Raw genomic sequence first — 19,222 nt, 5'->3', positions numbered from 1 at the left:
TATTTCCCCTAAAAGTATTGAGATGTTTTTTAAGGTTGCTTTAGCAGTCTTAAGTTTGATAGGTGTAGGATTTAAGAACAAAGTTCAAATTAAAAGGTTCTGGAAACTCAATTTATGTAGAACGTTAAAGTATGTTTTTGTAGTCTGACCAATATTGTAGAAAAATACAGACTTGTCTTTTCCCCTGTCTTCTATAGGAAGTCTTCCAAGAGTTAAAAAATGCTTTAATAAATTTTATGGACAAGATAGGTTTGTTGGTGTTTTGTATTTATTAGTTTTTATTTTTAAATAATTATTTAACTAATTTCTAAACACCTAAGTTTTCATGTAAGTTCTGTAATTGTAGTTTGGTGGTGTCAAAAGGAGGAAAGGCCCATAATAAATTAAAACTGAGGTACAATTGATTTTTTTTTTCTTTTACTACAAACAACAGGAGAAAACACAAATACAAAAAGACTTGTGGAGAATTGAAGATGTTACAGCTGGCTTGAGTGCAAACAAAGCAAACTACAAAACCATAGTAGACTCTATAAAGAATCCAGGTAAGGGGAACCTGATGGAAAAATAAACAATATACCAGTGCAGCTGAGTCTTTGGGTCTGTGCAAATAATCTGGAAATTTGTTCTGCTGTAGAAAATCCAGTTAATTCTGCTACTGGATGTATCAGAAATCTCTGTCGATTGAGTGCATTAACTTGGTGTTTCTTTGCCTGAGGTGACAGAAAGGTTTTTTCTTGTTTGTTTTCACATACCAATGGTTCTAAAATGTAACAAGCCATAAAAAAGGGAACAACAATAACAATAATGGGCTACATTTTTCAGATTGCAGAAGGGGTTCCTGTCAGGTGCCAGGCCCTTACCTGTGTAGTATCTGTTCTGCATCCTGTCCAGGAGCTTTTCTCTGTGTTTTTCTCTGGGTTTATTGGTTTTTTCCCCCTGGATGCAGCCCAGCTGCTTTTGCTGCAGTTGCCTTTCCCCTCCCTGTTCAGGCAGGTGTTTGGTGGGCAGAGCAGCATCAGCTCTGGAAAGGGAGGGAGGCACAGTGTGTGTGGTCTGCACTGCAGTGGCTTTATTACGTTTCAAAGAGGACCTGATGTGTTGGGGTAGCAAGAGACTGTTAACGCCTCCTGCAGAACTCACCTTTCACATACGGAGATGAAATAGTTCTGAGATGGTCCAGATCTGCAGGCAGCTTAAGGAATCTGTGGCATGGGGCCAGATGCAGCTTATGGACTGATTGCATATAACTCCCAGGCTTTTCCTTCCATTGCTCCCACTGCCCTCCACCAGGAATTTTACGGGATGATACAGAGCTGTGTGGTTTCCTTTTTTTGCCTGAAAGGCTCTCTAGATCCTCATCAGAAAATGGTTTTGTCTCTTTCTCCCCTAGAGAGAAAAACAGTGCCTTCATTTTCTCAGTCTTCAGTGCCTTCCTTACCAGCTTCCCTTGCTGCTGTGGAGAGCAACCTGTCCGTCCCGCAGAGCCCTCCGCGCAGCCCGCTGAAATCCCCTCTGGAGGTCAGGCTCTACCCACAGCCCTATTTCCAGACCAGGACACAGCACCAAGCACAGCAGCTGAAAAAAATCGAGCCACCTCTTCAGTCACCAGTCAAGCTCAAGCCAAAGGTTGTAAGTAGTGCTCTTGTGAGATTCCTTCAGCAGCGTTTCCGTTTCCCCTCTGTCGGGAGCAGCGGGAGTGTCTTGGGTGGGAGGTGCACACACTGTGGAGACACAGCAGTGGGTGTTTGTGCTGGAGCTGAGCAGCAGCACTTGCAGCACAGTACATGTGGAGCCTATTGTACAGTGGCCATAGACTGGTTTGGAATGTGTTAATATTCAGAGCCTTCCTTGGAAATGCTTTGTGGTTGATTTCTTGGGTCTTGCTTGGGCTTTAAAGCAAGGCCAAGTGGAGTGGACAAAGGACAGCACACTGAAGCAGTCACAAATACTTCACATAATGCACTGGCCTTTATTTTGCAGTTTATGCCAGGCTGTTTTCATGCTCTTTGCCAAATCCCTGCGTTTTCCTGTTCCCAGGAAGATGAAGCACCGCCCAGACCTCCTCTCCCTCAGCTGTACAGCCCTGAGGATCAGCCACCAGCTGTCCCACCCCTCCCCAGAGAAGCCACTGTCATCAGGCACACCTCGGTGCGGGGCCTGAAGCGTCAGTCAGACGAGAGAAAGAGAGACAGAGAGCTTGGCCAGTATGTAAATGGAGATTACAGGGTGAGCACTCACACTCCTGTACCCCTGCACTTCAAAGAGATGGGAACCTTGAATAAAAGATGTTGTTGTCTATAGAATATATGGATCTTTAATAAAGTAATCATGATATAGAATGGTGGAGAGATAACAATGATATAATAATAATGATCCGTGCCATATGATAGTAATGGCAGAGAGAGATGTAGCAGTCCAGAAACAAAGCTTCAGGATTTGTTTTAGGATTATTAAAACATGCTATCTGTGATTTCACTTGAGCTGATGAGTGTTTTTCTGTATAGGTGGAGCTGCGTTCATACATGAGTGAGCCAGAGCTGGCAATGATAGGGGGTGACCTTAGCCACCCTTCCAGTGCTTTAATAAGCCCTGACAGTGGATACCAGACATTACCTACCCGTGGTAAGCCAGGAATTTATGGAATTGATCCCTAACAGTACTGTCTGTATAGGAGCTTTTCTCTTGTAGGGTTTCCTGGAGATGATCTTTATCACCAGATCAGTGTTTTAAAATTAACCATTCAGTGGAAGTTTAGAAATTTTGTGTATTTTAATGGTGCTGTTACAAACAATCAGCCTTTAGCAAAGCAACTTAATATAGAAGGCTTAAAAACCCCATAGCAAAACATGGAATTGGCTCTTAGAATGTCTCTTATATTCAGAGTTACTTTTCCTCATAAGTTCTGTGCTATATTTTGCAAAGTCCAAGTGTTTTTAAAATACCTATATTGCCATTAAAATGTAAGTGATAAGGTAGATGAATATAGTACTCCAAACATTATATCTGACTTGACACTCCATCCCCACTGTGCTATTGTCTTGCAACTGGTTTTGAGGATAGAGATGATATTTGGGCCAAAAGCAAATGATTTTTTAGTCATTTGCTTCTTCATTTCTAACTGTGAATGTTAAGGTTTTATTTTCTTAATAGATGTGATTATTTGTGCCATCCATCTACTGTTGTACACCTGAGTTCAACCTATCCCTCCTTTTATATAATCTTCTAAATTATTACATATTTTTCTGACTTTCGATCAGTAGCGACCTGATGCGCATTGTGTCTGGCTGAAATGAAATTTCATGCCTCTTATGATCATCTGAATTGCAAACTGTGTGCTCAAATAGTGACCAGAATGCCACAGAAACAGGATAATAAAATTTAAAAAACCAAACTGATACTTGTCTTATTCTGTCTGTCATTTGATTTTAAGGCATTCTCTTTTTCCTCGTAAAGGTTTGTCTGGATCAACTTCCAGATTGCACCAGTCATCTACCATTTCATCATTTGCAACACTTCGAAGGGATAGGTCCAAGGTAAGTTTTAAATAAACTTCTGAAGGCAAATGTCTGAACTGCTTGCAGTAGTTAAGCCCAGAGTACGTTTTGTGTAGCAGGAAGTGGGATTGCAGTAGCCTGGGAGAGGAGCAAGAGCTGTGATCTAATGAAGTCTCCAATTCTTCACTTTCTTAAATGAACTGGAAAACAGACAAACAACTTACTGGATTTCAAATAGATTTATAAAACAAGGTTTAGAGCCAAAAATCAGCACTACTAATAGGAAATAGAGTTGAGGGAGTGTATACAAAGAAATGCAAAGTTAATAGAATAAAATTTAGTAATGAGATAGGAGAAGGAGTCCATTTTTTTTTTTTGTATACTTCTTATAAAGTATTAATTACAGCATGTGTTTTGTGTGCCTTGTGACTTCTCCAGGAGAGACCAAAGAGTGCCTTGGAACGTTTATACTCTGGAGACCACCAAAGAGGCAAGATGAGTGCAGAGGAGCAGCTAGAAAGAATGAAGAGACATCAGAAGGCATTAGTGCGGGAACGCAAGAGAACTCTTAGCCAAGGAGAAAGGCAGCCCGTTTCATCTCGCCCTTTCATCAGGCCCGTGTCTGCAGACGTAGGCTCAGTATGTTAGATATGCCTTAAAAGGACTAAACTAAAAATATCTTTGGATTTCTTCTTCTTCTTTTTTTTAAATTTTTTTTTTTTTGTTTTCCCCCAGCAAGCACTTTTACTTGAGCGCGTGTGATGCTTCTAGTCCAATTAAATTAGTGTTCTGTGGTATCAAATGAGTTCAGAGAGTGTGAGGAACAGATGATATTTTTTACTCGTAGTTATGGTAAATGTGGCAGGTTCAGCAGGTAAGTTGGTCCGAGGTTAGTGATGAGTGGAGATGCCAGTATTTTGGGGTGATTTCAGAGCCATGATTTTTTTTTTTCCCTTGGAATTGTATTTAGAAAGTGACAGAAACTTGTACAGTTTTAAAAGTGCTTCATGATGGAATGGGCCTTTTAGAATATTGCTTCTCACCATGGGTGTTTTTCCTTTTAATTCATAAATTAGCCTGCAAGATAGTCAGTGGTGATATCAGACCAAGGTGGTGTTTGTTTGTTCTTTTTAAAAAAGATGATAAATGGATAATCAGTTTTAAAATCTAATCATGCTGATTAGGAATTTATATAAGAGCTAATGTATTCTAATTGATACAAATTCTTCTTTAAATCTCAAAATGTAGAATATTCTAATAAGGCTCAAATTTAGGCTGCTAAAGAAAAGTATTTTTGTTGCTTTCTGAGAGTAAATGCTGTGCAGATGAGAAGTTTATAATGATACATTTTGGATACTAACCAAAGCAATTCTGATTGGTGAAGTTACCCAGTTGCTCACTTGGTGCTAAACCAGGATTGTACTGTAATTGCACTTATGCTGTGGTCTTTTAATTTATTTTTTTATTTGGTCCACTAGAGCTTTAGAATGATCACATTGTTTTACCTAATTCATTGCACAAGATCTCTTGCTTTTAAATTTGTCACTCATCATACCTAATGCCTCTTTTTTTTTGTTTGCTTGCTTTTAATTTGCAGAATTTTGTAGCTACTTTAAAATTTCTAACTGGACTACTCAATTTTTACCAGGCTTAATTGCATTTAGTACATGTGTGTCAATTGCTGGCATTGAAAAAACCTTATAATCAGCTTTTCATTCCCACTGTTCTGTAGCACTAATTTGCAGCCAGTTATTTGTATTTACTTTCCCAGTAAATACAACTGCACTGCTTGGAGACATTCATCTGTTTTGTCTTCTGTTTTGCAATCACAGATTTTTTAAAGACAGTGCATAATGTTTGGGAATTGTAGTATTACAGTACCACTGTTACTTTCATACTTTAATTGGAAGAAATAAATCTGAGCTTCTCATGTTTTCTGATTCACATAACATACACAAGTTGAATTGAAAAGCTTTCATAACACTTGTTATTAACATTTGTGGCAAACACTTTATTTATAAATTTGGGTGAAATCTTGGTCTTTTTCTTGCTGTAAAGAATTAAAATAGTTTTTCAGCCCTAGTAGTGTTTTGTAGAGGTCATCTCTTGTACCTATGGGGCTTTGATATGCAAAAGCATGTTTGATAGCACAATTACTTACAGCATTACAATTATTTAGCAGCCACAATGGCAAACAGTTAAATGTATGATTGAAGTGCTGCTCAGTGTGTAACATTTGCTTTAAACATACATTGTATGTGTAATTCTAAATTTTAATTGGTCAGCTCTCAAGTGTAGGATGACATTTTAAGTATTGATCACAGTACATGAGTTCATTTGTTATATACAATGCCTTTTTAATGTAAAAGTTGCAACATCAAAGCCAATAAAAGAACTGCTTCATAAGAATGGTTTGATGTTTTTCTTACCTATTATATAACAACAACTTGAAAATGATCCTGTGTGTTTAAAATATACTATCTCAATCAGGCCTGGTTCGAATATGAGTAGAAGGATGAGTTTGGAGTATACTCATATGAGAAAAATCTTATTTTTTCTGTCGAATTCTGTCATGTATTAATTTTTGAGATATAATTGCCTCTTACCTACTTAACTTTTTAATATACATGGAAGATACTTATCTTCTGAGTGAATACTGAGAGCTTGTGCATGAATAGGTTTCAATTAGATTTATTAATGCAAGTGACATAATGAAGTCTAAGGACTTCATGTGGAGTTCAAACTTCATCCAAAACAAGCCAAATATTTGTACCAGAAATACTGGAGATATTTTTTAGAAACATAAAAGTGGCACATTCTCCTGTTGATTCCCTCAGAACCTTGAGGAGATAATTTTGTTGTTGTTATTGGTTTTGTCCCTTCTTTTTTTCTACTGCTTTTAATATCATCTATGGTAGAGTTGCTCAGATCTACTGGATGGAATGATGCTACAACTGAACTTAATTTTTTGAACAAAAAGGTATTGGTAGTATCCTTAAGTGTGAGTTTATATGTAACTGCATTGTGTGTAGTTGTATAGGGACTACTGTGCAGTGCTTTTGGGTACTCTACATTATGCAGCTTAGTTTAAATATGCTAAATTTAAATATCAAAAAATATTAAATAGTTCTGATTTATATTGCTAGATATTTATGTTTTAAGGACTGTGTGGAAGACTTTTGCAGGTAGCCAGACTCTGCTTTTAGTAAAGTCTGAAGAGCTTAGAAGTCAATTTTTTTTCACTTCAAGACAAGTTAATGCTGATACACGAAATAATATCAACTCTAAACAGTAGGTATTATTCTAAAAAGATACATAAAATTTTCAAGTTGTGATTCTCAACCAGCACTGTAAATTGCCTTTCTGTGTAGTTATCCAGAACCACTCAGCACAGCCTCTTTACAATGCCAGGGACTACTCTGCCAGCCTGTAGGCTCACTGGTAGTGGAATCACTCCTGTGATTCCAAAGGTGTTGTTCTGTGTGTGGCTGGTTCCATGTTCATCAGCAAATGTAAAATTGGGATTAGTAAATCTCTTAGAATCTAATACTGCTGAACATATAAAATTAAACAATACTCTGAATTCCTCACAGCACAGCTAGAGATCAATACTCTCATCCTTATCTACCAAGAAATGCAGTTTTATTTTCTTTCTGTTGCCACTTCGGGGGTTTGCCCTGCTGATTCTTTCAGCAGCGTAGCTTTTGCTGCAGTAGTGATGTGCATTGCTGTATGGTGAGTTTGGCACTATGGTTGAATGCGGTTAATTGTTTTGTATCTATTACCAGTGGAAACGAGAGCAAGAATTTGATTTGCAGTTACTTGAGAGGGCAATTCGTGGAGAAGACAAGGATGAAAATGAATGGTTAAAAGTTCAGCCAGTAGCAGTGACAGAGACAGACCTGGAGCCTCAAGACTATGATTTAGATATCTGCAGAGAGGTAACATTCACAATCTTTTGCCTCCTATCTTCTGTCCCAAAACATTAACCTTTCTAAGTTTTAGGCAGTGAATTCTCATCTTTTCTTTTGAAAGTTTGCTGGAAGTTTGAACTGAAAGGAGTCTTTTGAGTACTGAAAATTTATGACCTGGCACCTTTGTAAGGTTTTTGTTCATACTCTTTTAGTAGAAAGAAGAAATTGAAAAGTTGGCTCTACTCTTTTAAATATATATCTCAGGATTTAAAGGGAAGAGTGATTAAGTCAGGGAAAGTTCTGTAAATTGCAAAAAAAAGACGAAAAGACAACATAATGAGTATTTTAAAATGAGAAGCAGGAAAGAAGGACAAGTTAGTTCCCCAGAGCTACCTCACTGCTTTTCATGTTGACTGGCAAATGATGATAGAGAACAGGAAGCACTGCATTATTTGGGCTTGAACAGAAAACTCATTTCTGTCAGCCTTTGGAAGACTTGGTCAGTGTGCTGGGCACTCGAGAGGTCTTTGCTGGGCTGCAGTAAGGGAGGAAATGTCATTTTGAAATGCGATTGAGCCATCTGCTGGGAAGGAGAGAACACAGCAAGGGGAAAGGCTGCAGGGGGTACCTTGTGCTGTGTTAAATGCCGTGGGAGATGGCAAACCAGTACAACCATGAATCGTAATTAGACTAGTAAGCACCTGTACTCTTCTGAAAGCTGTTGGCAGAGTATCATTTTACAGACAGAGATATTTGTAAATGGTTTACTCTGTGAGTTGTTATCTGTTGAACTCTATGAGTGGATTTATCTTTCAGTTAATCTTTGTATAATTTTTACAGAAAATACAGTGCTTCTGTAAACTTCAGAAACAGAAAATAACTTCTGTTCTTGTGCCTTTCCTTGTTGCACTCTGCCATTAATTTTTCTTTTCCAGAAGGCCTTTGGGGTTATGGGAATCATTTTGTACTTCGTTTAAGCCTTGAATAAGAGACATTTTTGCTCATAGGCATTTCTGTCCTGCTTCAGAGTAACTGAAGTAGGTCTGAAGCTCTGGGTGTAATGCTTCTTTCTCAGTTTACCCAGGTTAAAATCATACATTTGTGTTGGAAGGGACCTTAAAGATGATCTAATTCCAGCCCCCTGCCATGGGCAGGGACACCTTCCTCTGAACCAGAGCTCCATCCAACCTGGCCTTGTTGTTCTTTTCCATTTCATGTGGCCATTCTCTTCACCTGGCAGGCACTTCTGTGTTTGAGGTACCTCTGTGCCTCAGAAGGAGACATGCTCAGTTCTGTCTTTCAGGAAATCCATCTACTCTTGCAATGATTAATGGGATTGTTATTCTGAAAGTGACAGGATGAGCTAATGTAGGTTAGATACAGTATGGAGATAGAGATACACATTAAAAAAAAAGTCTATATATTTCTGTATCTAGACCTCCAGAGAGGAGTTGGATTCAAAAGTAGGGAAGTGTAGTGAAAAAATGAGGATTTTCCTGGAAGCATTGGCTTTGGGTTTCCTGAGAGGGAAGTCTAAAAACTTGAGGCTGTGATTTTAATATTATTGAGTGTGCCGGTGTGTGTTCTTGGCATGAGATTCCCTGTGAATTACTCAGCCTAAGCACTGGGGGTTAGGTCAGGCCACTTTACATAATCCATTGAATTAGCATGAACCATGGTCAGTGGTGAAAAAATTTAGGATTATTTTCATTGAAAACTTGAAATTTTGAAGACTCATTGCCTCATGAGTGTTTTAACAAAATTCCAATAATAATAAGAAAAAAATAGTTCTCCTTTACATGATTTCTGTTTATTCACACATCCTCTATTTTTGTTTTCAAAAGCAGTCTGTTCTGTATGATAAGAATTGATTTTCAAAGTTTGTAAACTGTATTTTCATTGGGAGGAGTGAAAAGTTCCCACAGACTAATTTATCGTAGTAAAAAATTGTTTCTAGCTTTCGTGCAGTCATATGAAAATTTTCAGTCTACAGAATTAATTTATGAAATGTGTTTTTCACAATCACACAGTGCAGTGTATTTCTGTTTGCCTTTTTTTTCCCCTTTGCTGCTCACAGAAGATTGTCCAGTCCCAAAAGAATGACACCCTAGGTTAAAACTTTCAGTAATATTTCCTTTCAGATGTAGGAAGTTCTGGCTGGCATGACACAAATACCATGACATTGATATCTCAGGATGTCCAGTCAGTCTCAGAGTGGTTGCTTCTTTCTGCTGTAAGAGCTTTAGTCAGTGTCTATCTTGGGCTGTAAGCCTGAAGAAAGGTTTTCTGTTGATTTTGACTTCTTCTGTAATCCCTTTAAATATTTGTTCAATCTATCTTCTGAAGTAAAAAGAATCAGAGGGAACACTGTTGAAAGGGCATCAGCTAGATATCCAGAAGAAGTGTTAAGCGTCAGGTACATGTACTGACTGTGAAAATCCATGCTTTATTCTTTTCACTCTGTTCTCCCATCGAGGAGGATTTATCTCAATTTCTTTTAAGTCTTTGTTATTGAAAACTCGATGCTTGCTTTCTTTCTACAGTTGTCAAAACCCGAGAAGGTTGTAATTCCAGAACGTTATGTTGAGCTGGAGCCAGAGGAGCCTCTTTCTACAGAAGAACTGGCAGCAAGGCAGCGTAAAGCAGAAAAGATAAAGAATATTCTTACTAAATCAAGGTTAGGCTGTAGGGTTTTTTCCAAATCTTACAATGTTAAACATTGAGAACTAACATCATACAACAATCTTTATTTCTGTTACCTGAATGCAGCTTGTAGCTTTGAGAAAATGCACTCAGAATTTATGTGGCATACTCAGAGCTGCTTTTTAAAACAAGGTAGAAGACATACTGATTAATTTTATGTATGTCCATTTTCTTGTTTAGAGAGTCCTAAAACAGTAGTAAGTCCTTACCAAAGAACTCTCATCTGAGAGTGAGGAGGAAGGAAAGGCACAAAGCTGGCCAAAAGCAGAAGAAAAGTCAGCATGAGAGCAAGTTTGTTGTGGCCAGAGAGCTGGAGTTGTGAAACAACACTTGTGGCTACTTACAACTAACATAGTCAGCTGAAACATTCAATTTCCACAATTTGATATGTCAGGTACCTGCTCTCTCTTAGGAAGGGGTACAGCCTGAGGACCACCAGGTTTTTCATTTTCCTCTGAGCACTAGCCAGGAATTTTACTACCAACTTTAAATAAATAGCACTTTTGTAGTGCTTTCATTTAAGCACATTAAGGATATTTCAAAAAAAGAACTTTCAGATGTTCTTAAGGCTATGCAGAGATTGTAATTGAACGTGTGGTGACTGTCATTTTTCCTTGTGTGCTGTAGTATTTGCATACAACATCAACCCTGCTTTAAAGAACCGCAATAAAACAGGGAGCGTGATAGATGAGATCTGAAAACTGCTCCCTGAATCCAAGCTCGTTCTTATCTGCATGGTGGATTCTTTATGTTTGCAAATGTTAATGTTGTTTTTCACTTTCCCCCCAGTATGCACAATCTGCAGCCTACTGTTGCCCAGGACAAACACAACTCGATTGATTTAGATTCACAGCTGCAGGAGCAGGAGCGCATCATTACCATTTCATATGCTCTGGCTTCTGAAGCCTCTCAGAGGAGCAAGGAGGTAGCAGGTAATGCTTAGTTATTTACAAAATAGCAGCTATTCCTTACCAGCTTCTCCAGTTGTGTGGGGTTGTTGCTGAACTCCTGGCATGAGAGAAAGTTTTAGTCATTCATATTCAAAATAGTGAAAAGTGTGTTGGTAACAAATGGAGAGGGGCTAATGATTTACATTGAGTATTTGGCCTCCAGTGGACAGGATAAAGGAGACAAAATACTGTGATCAGTAAGTTCAGAACTTGGAAACTTGCTCTAACTAAGAGTGCTAAAAAAATTAGCATTTTAATTCTCTATAATTACATTAAATCAAATATTTCTATGTTCATTTTTTTGAAAGTAAATGGATCTGTGACTTCTAAAAACAATCAAGGAAAGAGGATTTGAAATATTTTTTTAAAGAGAACAATTCCCTGGTCTGGTGATGGGAGATGAGGCTAGAATCATTTGCAGCTTGAGCTGTGTGCAACAGGCTGAGAAAGAGCTTGTAAAATGGGGATTGGCATGTCTGGTGACCAGGATGAGAGGTCAGGGCAAGACAGCTCTGCAGGAATTCTGCTTGATGCCTGGAAATTAATAGATCCTTTGCAATATGTTGCTAAAAGTGATAATTTCACTCTTGATTGCTTTATAGTTGAAATAAGTAAGAAATGTCAAGAGATTTGTATCACACAGTAATCCATGCAGCAGCCATTTCCCCAAGTGTCTGACTGGCCATTTATAACTGGCACCATTCACTGTTCCAGTGGAGAATGGAAATAATGGAAACTTCAACTATGATGGAGAAAAAATATGCACATTTCTCATCCAAAGTTGTCAGTTTAAACTTATGGCTGTTGCCACAGCAGCCCCTAAGACCTTCCCATTAAAGACAGATGATTCCAGTATCGGGCTGCGTGACGTGCATCTGCAGTAACAGTGTTGATTGAGTGTGGCTGTACACTCAGGGGTGCAGTGCCAGCTGAACCTGAGGGGGGAATGGCATTTTGAGGGGATGGAATACATTTCCAAGATAGGAATCTTGAGACTTCAGAGAGTTTCTGTGGGTAATTTAACTGACTGGCAGGGAGAAAATGATTTGCTGAGGAGGCCAGATGTTATAAAGCTAAACCAAACAAACAGAAAAACATAATTGTAAAATCACGAGAGCAGTTCAGGAATAACCTTGTGGCCCTTCAGGCCATGGGTGTATCAACAGGGCTTTTCCACAGGTGCTTTGGTCCCAGTTCTAGTGACCAGAACCTTTTAACAGGTACTCCAATCCTTTGGTTATGGAATGGAAATTTTTTTCATGAGGTATGAGCCAGGGGAGCATTTTGCCACTTGAGTTCCAGCTTCTGCTGGGAAAAGGTCACACATCTGGGCTAAGATCAGCCCAGATGAACACAGCCAGTACCTGAAATCATTCTTCTATGTCAGAGCAGAGTGCCTGCCCTATTCAAAGGTCTTCTTGGGGCCAATTAAGTTACTTCTGGGTGTGCTTGAACTTGTAGCACCTCTACAGTACTGAAATAAGTTTGATTTTTTAAAATATTGTGTAGTGAATTTAGTATACATTTCATTCCTATAGGTTTTTTATTTATATATTTTAATTTTTTATGTTTGATTATCTCAAAAGTGTGATTTGTCATTTCCTTAGATATATGTAACCACAAAAATCTTCTTAATTCTTTAGTTGCCTCAAAGAGGGAATTAAAATGTGTATTGGCATTGAAATGTTTAAATGCTGCTTCAGAAAATTTGCAGTCAGTTGTGAGATAAGTTTTAGTTTCATTTTCTTTGTGAAGCATAGCAGCTGCCTCTTTTGTCTTCACACCCTGAAAGAAACCCTAAGACAGTAGCCAAAGGCTACGGTTTTTAAGGAATTCCAAACTTTTATATTTGTGTGCAGCTTTTGTTGCCACACTTCTATCTCAAAAACTCATTTCTTGAAGCATGTCTTGCTTTGATTTCAGTTATTTCTTACTCCTTTAAAAGTAAACACCTCCCATGGTATACTCTTAAAAAGAAAACAAACAAACAAACAGAGTGGTTTGGTTTTAATAGAAAATCTACAAACCAGAAAAGAGTTCAGGTTTTTTAGTTATGGCCTATTTTCTGATCAACTGAGGTGGTTAAAAAGGAAAGTATTTGACACTTTGCACAGCTGATTTTACATTCTCATTTAGTCTCATATTACAGATTCCTTCACATTTTTATTTTTGTAGTTTGATTTTTGAAGTATGGGTTATTGTTTGCTCCTTGATGATGAAGCAGACCATATCTGGAAACCCCAAACTAATTATGTAGATTGTTTTACAAATATTTATTTATGAAAGAGAATGTGAAGCTTAACTTTGCCCATTTTTCAGGGGTGAGAAGTTATGTTAGGATATTATGCTAATATAAATCTTTTAAGATAAGTTGTAAATTTATCTAATCTTAGCATTTCAGAGTTCCCTCTGTTCCTAATAAGAAATCAACCTTTTGACTGGAAATCATGCCAAGAATCTGGAAAATTAAAGTCAAATACAAGATTACTAAGAAGTCATTTCCTATGTTGTGTGCTTTGGCCCTCTAAAACATAAAAGCAGAATTTTAGATCACGCTTCAATTTCTTCAATTTTATGATTATTGTATTCCAATACTATACCATTATTCAGGTTTATAAACAAGAATAGTTTTAATCATTGTATTCTTTATCCTGTATTTTCAAACTGAGGGATGAAAATGTATTTACTGTATCATGCACTGCACTAAGCAAAATATTATACATATATGTAATTTTGTAAACATTATTTTTCTATATATATTATTTTGGTTTCTGCTCACTGGCATATAACAAAGGAAATGTTGAAAACCTGTACAGCCTCAGTGAAGTCTGGAAATCAAATTAGCAAATACAGGTGCTGGTCCAGAGCTTCAAAAGCTTTAAAAGCAGGGCCTAGGAGAGTATGTCAGTGCTCTGTGCCTTCATAATGTTCCAGTGAAATTTCCTCTTAAGATTTGTTGTCCATATTCTCATGCAAATAGGAATCTTTATTTGTTTCATTTATGCAAGGAGTAGAAAAAAGCAGCAGGTAGAAATGTTGTTTACCTTGTGTTCCATGTGACTACAATAGTGTAGCACCTCATTCATTGCTCATCGGGTGGTAGAAAATAAGGGTGACTCTGTTTATGATGTGAATGTTTGATTGCGCAGCCTAATTCCTGTGTGTGATCCCTTCTAGCTCAGCAGTTGACCTATCCACCCAAAGCACCCTCACCTTCTGTACCACAGCCACCTCACTCCCCCTTAAGCAATGGATTTCACTACACATTTGTTTAAACGCCTTCCAAGTAAGAACTAACTGCTCTTGGCATGTCTGATCTGCCATTGTGCCTGTGCTGTGGCTTGCTAAATTTTAACTCCTTTACTAAACCAAGACTCCATCCGAATGAAAGCATGCAGCTACTTTTTCAGGAACCTTTTGTCCTTGTAAATATTGCTTCTAATGAGCTAACATGTGGGAGGCTGAAGTCTTCAGTTAAGTGCTGTTGCTCTGCAGGTGAGGTGCTTCCTCAGTCCTGCTGTGGTGAAGGGAAGAGACATCTGTGCTCTGGGTAACAGGAGGCCAGGTTTTCAGCAGCCTTCTCTACTCTGGCAGCTGCTCAGGGCATACAAAGAGAGAATCCAAAGTGCACCCCTGTACAAGCAGGGGCTTCTTTTGTGGGCTGGTATCCTACACATGAGCTGGCATCAGAGTCTCAGCTGAGGTGAGCTGAAAATTTGGCCCTCTGTAACTAATTCTGCAATGTTGTGTTTGACTTCAATCATGCCTTTCATTGGCTCATGTTAACAGAAGGCTGGGTTTGTCTCTGGTTAGGTTGTTTTGCCACTTCAGGTATTAAAACCATGATAATTTTGTTGTCCTTACAGAGAAACATCTGTATTTATGTCTCTTCTCAGTAGGATTTGCAGAGATTTCTCTGTTTGAATTGGAAGTAGGAAAAAGTGTAAATATTGTATGCAAATGCTGAGTGTGCCCCTAGTTAAGACACTTGTTATGCATCCATATTTATCATGGATGCATATTATTCTTACCCTTCTGATTTTCTTTGGCTTAATTTTATATTGCCTGAAACAAGAAGATAAAGCAGAGATAAAGTAGTAAAGAGGGTTGCTTGAGTAACTCAAATAATTGTACAGTGCCAGAGACTCAAGCAGGGGGCTGGGGCTGACCTTCAGAGGTCCCTTCCTACCCCAACCATTCTGTGATTGCAGACTGACTTAAAAACACGTCTAGCACATGTCTGTACAAATATATACACATAGATATACAGTTACAGATGTATATTTGTATAAAGTTATGTTTTCTTTAGAAAAAGAAAGTAGCTGTGATGTGCTGGGGACACAGGAGCTTGAGCCCCAGTGGCATCATGAGACAATTGTTGGCTTAACGTGTCTGTATGAATTGTTCCTTCTGTCAAACTGCAAAAAGCTTAAAAAAAACAAGTTCCCATCAATTTCTTACTGCCTGGCATTGGCTGACTCCCTTCACTATTTAACCATGTTTTCTTTTCCTTCACACCAGCCAAAGCAGTAAGTGAGCACTGACGTGAGACTGGAGGCAAATCCCGCTTGTGACACCGCGTGGAGGACAGAGGAGATTCTTTCCCAAGTTTCTGTGGAGATACTCCTTGGCTGGTGACACCTTCTTCTGGAAAGACATTCAGAGAATGATAGGGGGATTTTCTATGAAAATGAAGAGAACTACAGATCATTTTTTATTTACTTCAGTTTAGTTCACACTTTTTATACGAATAAACGGCACTTTTAATAAAATCTGTAAAATACTGACAATGTATTTTTAGAACGGTGTATTTTAGTTTTTTTTTTTTTAATCAAGGGCTGAATTCATTTTAAAAGACACTTTTTGCATAAAAGATGCTGTTACTTCCCCCTCAGGCTCAGATGCACATCATTTTTGTGAGAAAAACCCTGCAAATTGGAGCAAACCTAGAAGCACATTGATAGGGTATGGATAGAGCTAACACGGGTGACAGGTTTGGTGAAAGGGTGTTTCAGATGGAATATTTTTGTAGAGTTAATCACCCACCCTTTTGCCCCTTAAATAATCCGTTGCAAGAACTGTTAGCTTGAATTTCTAAATATTAGTAACCACTGTATAGCTGAAATATCCCAAGAAAGCCATAACAAAAGCCAGTTTTAAGTCCCCTTTTTTTATGATCCCAGATAATTAAATTAGTGGTATCAATCCACAGTTTGTTAAGTTGCCCTTGAAAGTAGTGTTGCCCTCTCTATAACAAACAGCTAACAAAATTTTTTTGGAAGTTGAGATGTGAAAGAAGATGATTTTTAATTAAAATATGTGAAGTAAGCAATAAACAATTACATTGTGTCATTTGGCTAGTAAATACATATTTTTCTTCTGATATTTTTTCAATAGACATTACAATTTGATGTACTGACTAGTATTTATCCTAGAAACATAGCATAACTAATGGAATGTGGCACCTGCTAATTTCCTGTGTATGTTCACCTGGTGCTTATCTTTGCCAAACTTTGAAATTCTGTGCTGTACTCACGAATAGGGCAAAGGGTGAGCTGGTTAAAATAAGGAGAAAATAAGATTAAATGTATTGCTGCAACTATACTTTAAAAAACCCTGTGTATGCATCGAATGCAAGACATGCAAAAGCTTCCCAATGTTATGTAATTAGTAGCTGAGTTCAGCTCTGAATGAGAAATAACTGAGAAATACTTCTGCAGTATTTTGTGAAACCACTAACTTGTCTATTCCCTGTATTCAAGTAGTAGCTAAAATCCCCTTGGAATTGACCTTTGTGTTTCAGAGTTTAAGACAAATCATCATATATTAACAATATACTCAGAAATATTCTTAAAAGTATATATTTAGCTAATGCAATCTATTTTACCTCAATACTGCCAGTATCAACTTCAAAATCTTTTGCCAAAATAATGATTTATTTTTGCCTTTATAAAAAAGTTTTGAAAGCATAAATGAATATTTTGCAAGAAAACATTAATTTAAATAAAATGTAACCGTTTGGAAAATGGTATATGTACAGATTAAAATATTAACATAACTGCCTCCTATTGCCTCTGTCTTGTCTGCTCTCTTATCAGTGTCCAGCTAGTTGGAAATCCAGAGTCATTTGTGCTTTTATCACATTTTGTTCTTCTTTGGTTCAAATCCCATTGAAGCTCCCCAGTTTGGCACTTATTTTACTGGGATTTGAATCAGGCTCTCTCCACACCAATTCTACATTTTGATGATGATTATTATTGTTAGTTGATTTTTTGTTTTGTTTTGGTTTTAGAAATGTTTTATAAACAATTGATGAAACCTGTCTTTATTCTTGAATAGCAAGAGTGGGGTGTTGGCTGAGGGGAAGGTGGTGGGCACTGGCAAAGCTGCAGCTCACTGGCAGCGTTTGAGTTTCCAGCAATTCCCTCAAAAGACACCCATGTTGATGGAGAGCACTGGACATGTTGAATTCTTCTGAAAAAAACCCCAAACAATTAGAAGTGTTTCTGTGACTTAGTGTTGACTGCACAAACTCGAGGGTGAGTGTTTGAGGCTGTGAGTCCTTGGCTTTTGGATGTGAGTGGCAGAAATTGGGAGCTGAGCTGCTGTAGGATGTGCTCATCCTGTTTTTCTGGGACACAACAAGGCAGTGAAGGGAAAGGAGCAGAGGCAGTGCTGCTCTGCAGGATGGGACAGATGTTCATTCTCTTTTCTTTGATCACACACAGAGAATCTGCTCATTCAAGTTGGTGTGGAAGAGAAGGATTTTGCCCTAAACAGTTACATCGTTAACATTTTCAACAAAACCAGTCTTGATTGAAAGATTTTGGTCATGTCCCTAGTTAATCCCATATTTGGGGAAAAAAAATTATAAGATAATTTTTCTTCCAAAACTTTTTGTTGAATATGTGCAATGCTGTTTTTAATGACCATCTTTTGTAAGGATGGGTGTAGTTTTTAAATAGGAATAACTAGTTTTCCTATACATAGAGTATTTAGTTTGGGTCAATTTCCTTTTTCTGTTCTGTTTCTTTTAATTTACATGCTCTTTTCAGGGTGTTACAAGCTACTTTCTAATATTAAAACTAGAAAAAAAATTATGTGAACTTGCAGATCAATATAATTTTGGTCAGAAAGTGGACTTTATTTTCCCCTCTGCCTATTGAGCAGTGAAGTGTTGTGGGACTAATTGAACTCACTCATTAGAAAACAGTGTCAGTTCTTGTGATTGTGCTGATTTTTAATTAGTGTTTTCTAATGTTATACCAAGCAAAAATTTTGCAGGCTGAATTCTCTTCCCATATACAGCTGTTTCCAATTTCTTCAGCTGAAGTTACTAAACATTTACTGCCCAGCTGCATTTATAAAAGTACAGCCTGGTAGCTGTAAGTGGCACCTCTTTCACCTTTCCGGACCTGCACAACAGCCTCCAGCCCTGTTTTTCACTATTATTTTTAAGTTTGTGTGATTGCTGGGCTGCAAGGAATCCTACTGTTTGTCTTTGTGCACCTGTATTATGCTGTTTTAAAGGACTGGGCAGGTAAGCAGTACTTAGAGGCATCCAGGCTGTTTTGGAACACTTGGGAAGAAAAAAACCACACCACTAACAACAACAAGCCCCCCACAAACAAAACCCACCAGAAGTAGATACAAAGGTTTTTCAGGAAACTACTGAGACATTCTCTTCTGGAGAATATCTTAGGTGTGGAAGGAAAAGCTGCTGAACGATGCTGCTATTTCAAAAAGCTCTTAACGCCCATCAGGGTGGTTGGTTTGGATACCCCACAGCCTTTGGAGGAGGAGGGGTTGGTGTTCTGAGAAGGCAGAGCACTCCCAACCCATTCTGGTACTTCAGACCATTATTTTTCCCCCTGCACCATTTACTCCTCTGACTTCTGGATCTTCAAATATATACATAAAAACATATATATATATATATATATATATATATATATATATATATATATATGGTTTTTATATCAGCATCTGTTCCCCTCTTGGAAACCACCTATTTGCCAGGTGTCTTAGCAGTTAACTTCTGGATGTTCTATGAAGGAAAGACCAGATTTTGTTTTGGTTTTAGAAATGTTAGTGTCAAAAGTTAGAAGATGCAGAAGGCAGGATGTGATGTTACCCCTCTGATTTATGTCTGTCTGTGGGT

The 19,222-nt window shown here is 37.9% G+C and overlaps 1 protein-coding gene across 6 annotated transcripts in view; it reads left to right on the top strand.

Annotated features, from left to right (window-relative positions):
* The window catches only part of PLEKHA7 (pleckstrin homology domain containing A7), a 146,062-nt gene extending 128,933 nt beyond the window's left edge, over nucleotides 1–17,129 (top strand). For 4 of the 6 annotated variants that reach the window (XM_066551555.1, XM_066551554.1, XM_066551553.1 and 1 more), the window contains 11 exons: nucleotides 434–542; nucleotides 1,391–1,629; nucleotides 2,038–2,226; nucleotides 2,505–2,622; nucleotides 3,454–3,533; nucleotides 3,933–4,133; nucleotides 7,283–7,435; nucleotides 9,952–10,085; nucleotides 10,901–11,043; nucleotides 14,239–14,347; nucleotides 15,583–17,129. In XM_066551555.1, the coding sequence (XP_066407652.1) occupies nucleotides 434–542; nucleotides 1,391–1,629; nucleotides 2,038–2,226; nucleotides 2,505–2,622; nucleotides 3,454–3,533; nucleotides 3,933–4,133; nucleotides 7,283–7,435; nucleotides 9,952–10,085; nucleotides 10,901–11,043; nucleotides 14,239–14,336 (1,464 nt within the window). In that variant the 3' untranslated portion in view covers nucleotides 14,337–14,347; nucleotides 15,583–17,129. The remainder of the gene's footprint in view (nucleotides 1–433; nucleotides 543–1,390; nucleotides 1,630–2,037; nucleotides 2,227–2,504; nucleotides 2,623–3,453; nucleotides 3,534–3,932; nucleotides 4,134–7,282; nucleotides 7,436–9,951; nucleotides 10,086–10,900; nucleotides 11,044–14,238; nucleotides 14,348–15,582) is intronic. The other 2 variants (XM_066551551.1, XM_066551552.1) reach the window with 2 other exon arrangements.
* The last annotated feature ends 2,093 nt before the right edge of the window (nucleotides 17,130–19,222 follow it).

This window comes from Molothrus aeneus, chromosome 6 (genome assembly GCF_037042795.1).
Source record: "Molothrus aeneus isolate 106 chromosome 6, BPBGC_Maene_1.0, whole genome shotgun sequence".
Classification (NCBI taxonomy): Eukaryota; Metazoa; Chordata; class Aves; order Passeriformes; family Icteridae; genus Molothrus; species Molothrus aeneus.
Note: the sequence above shows the minus strand (reverse complement) of the source record. Positions and strands in the feature narration are given on the sequence as shown.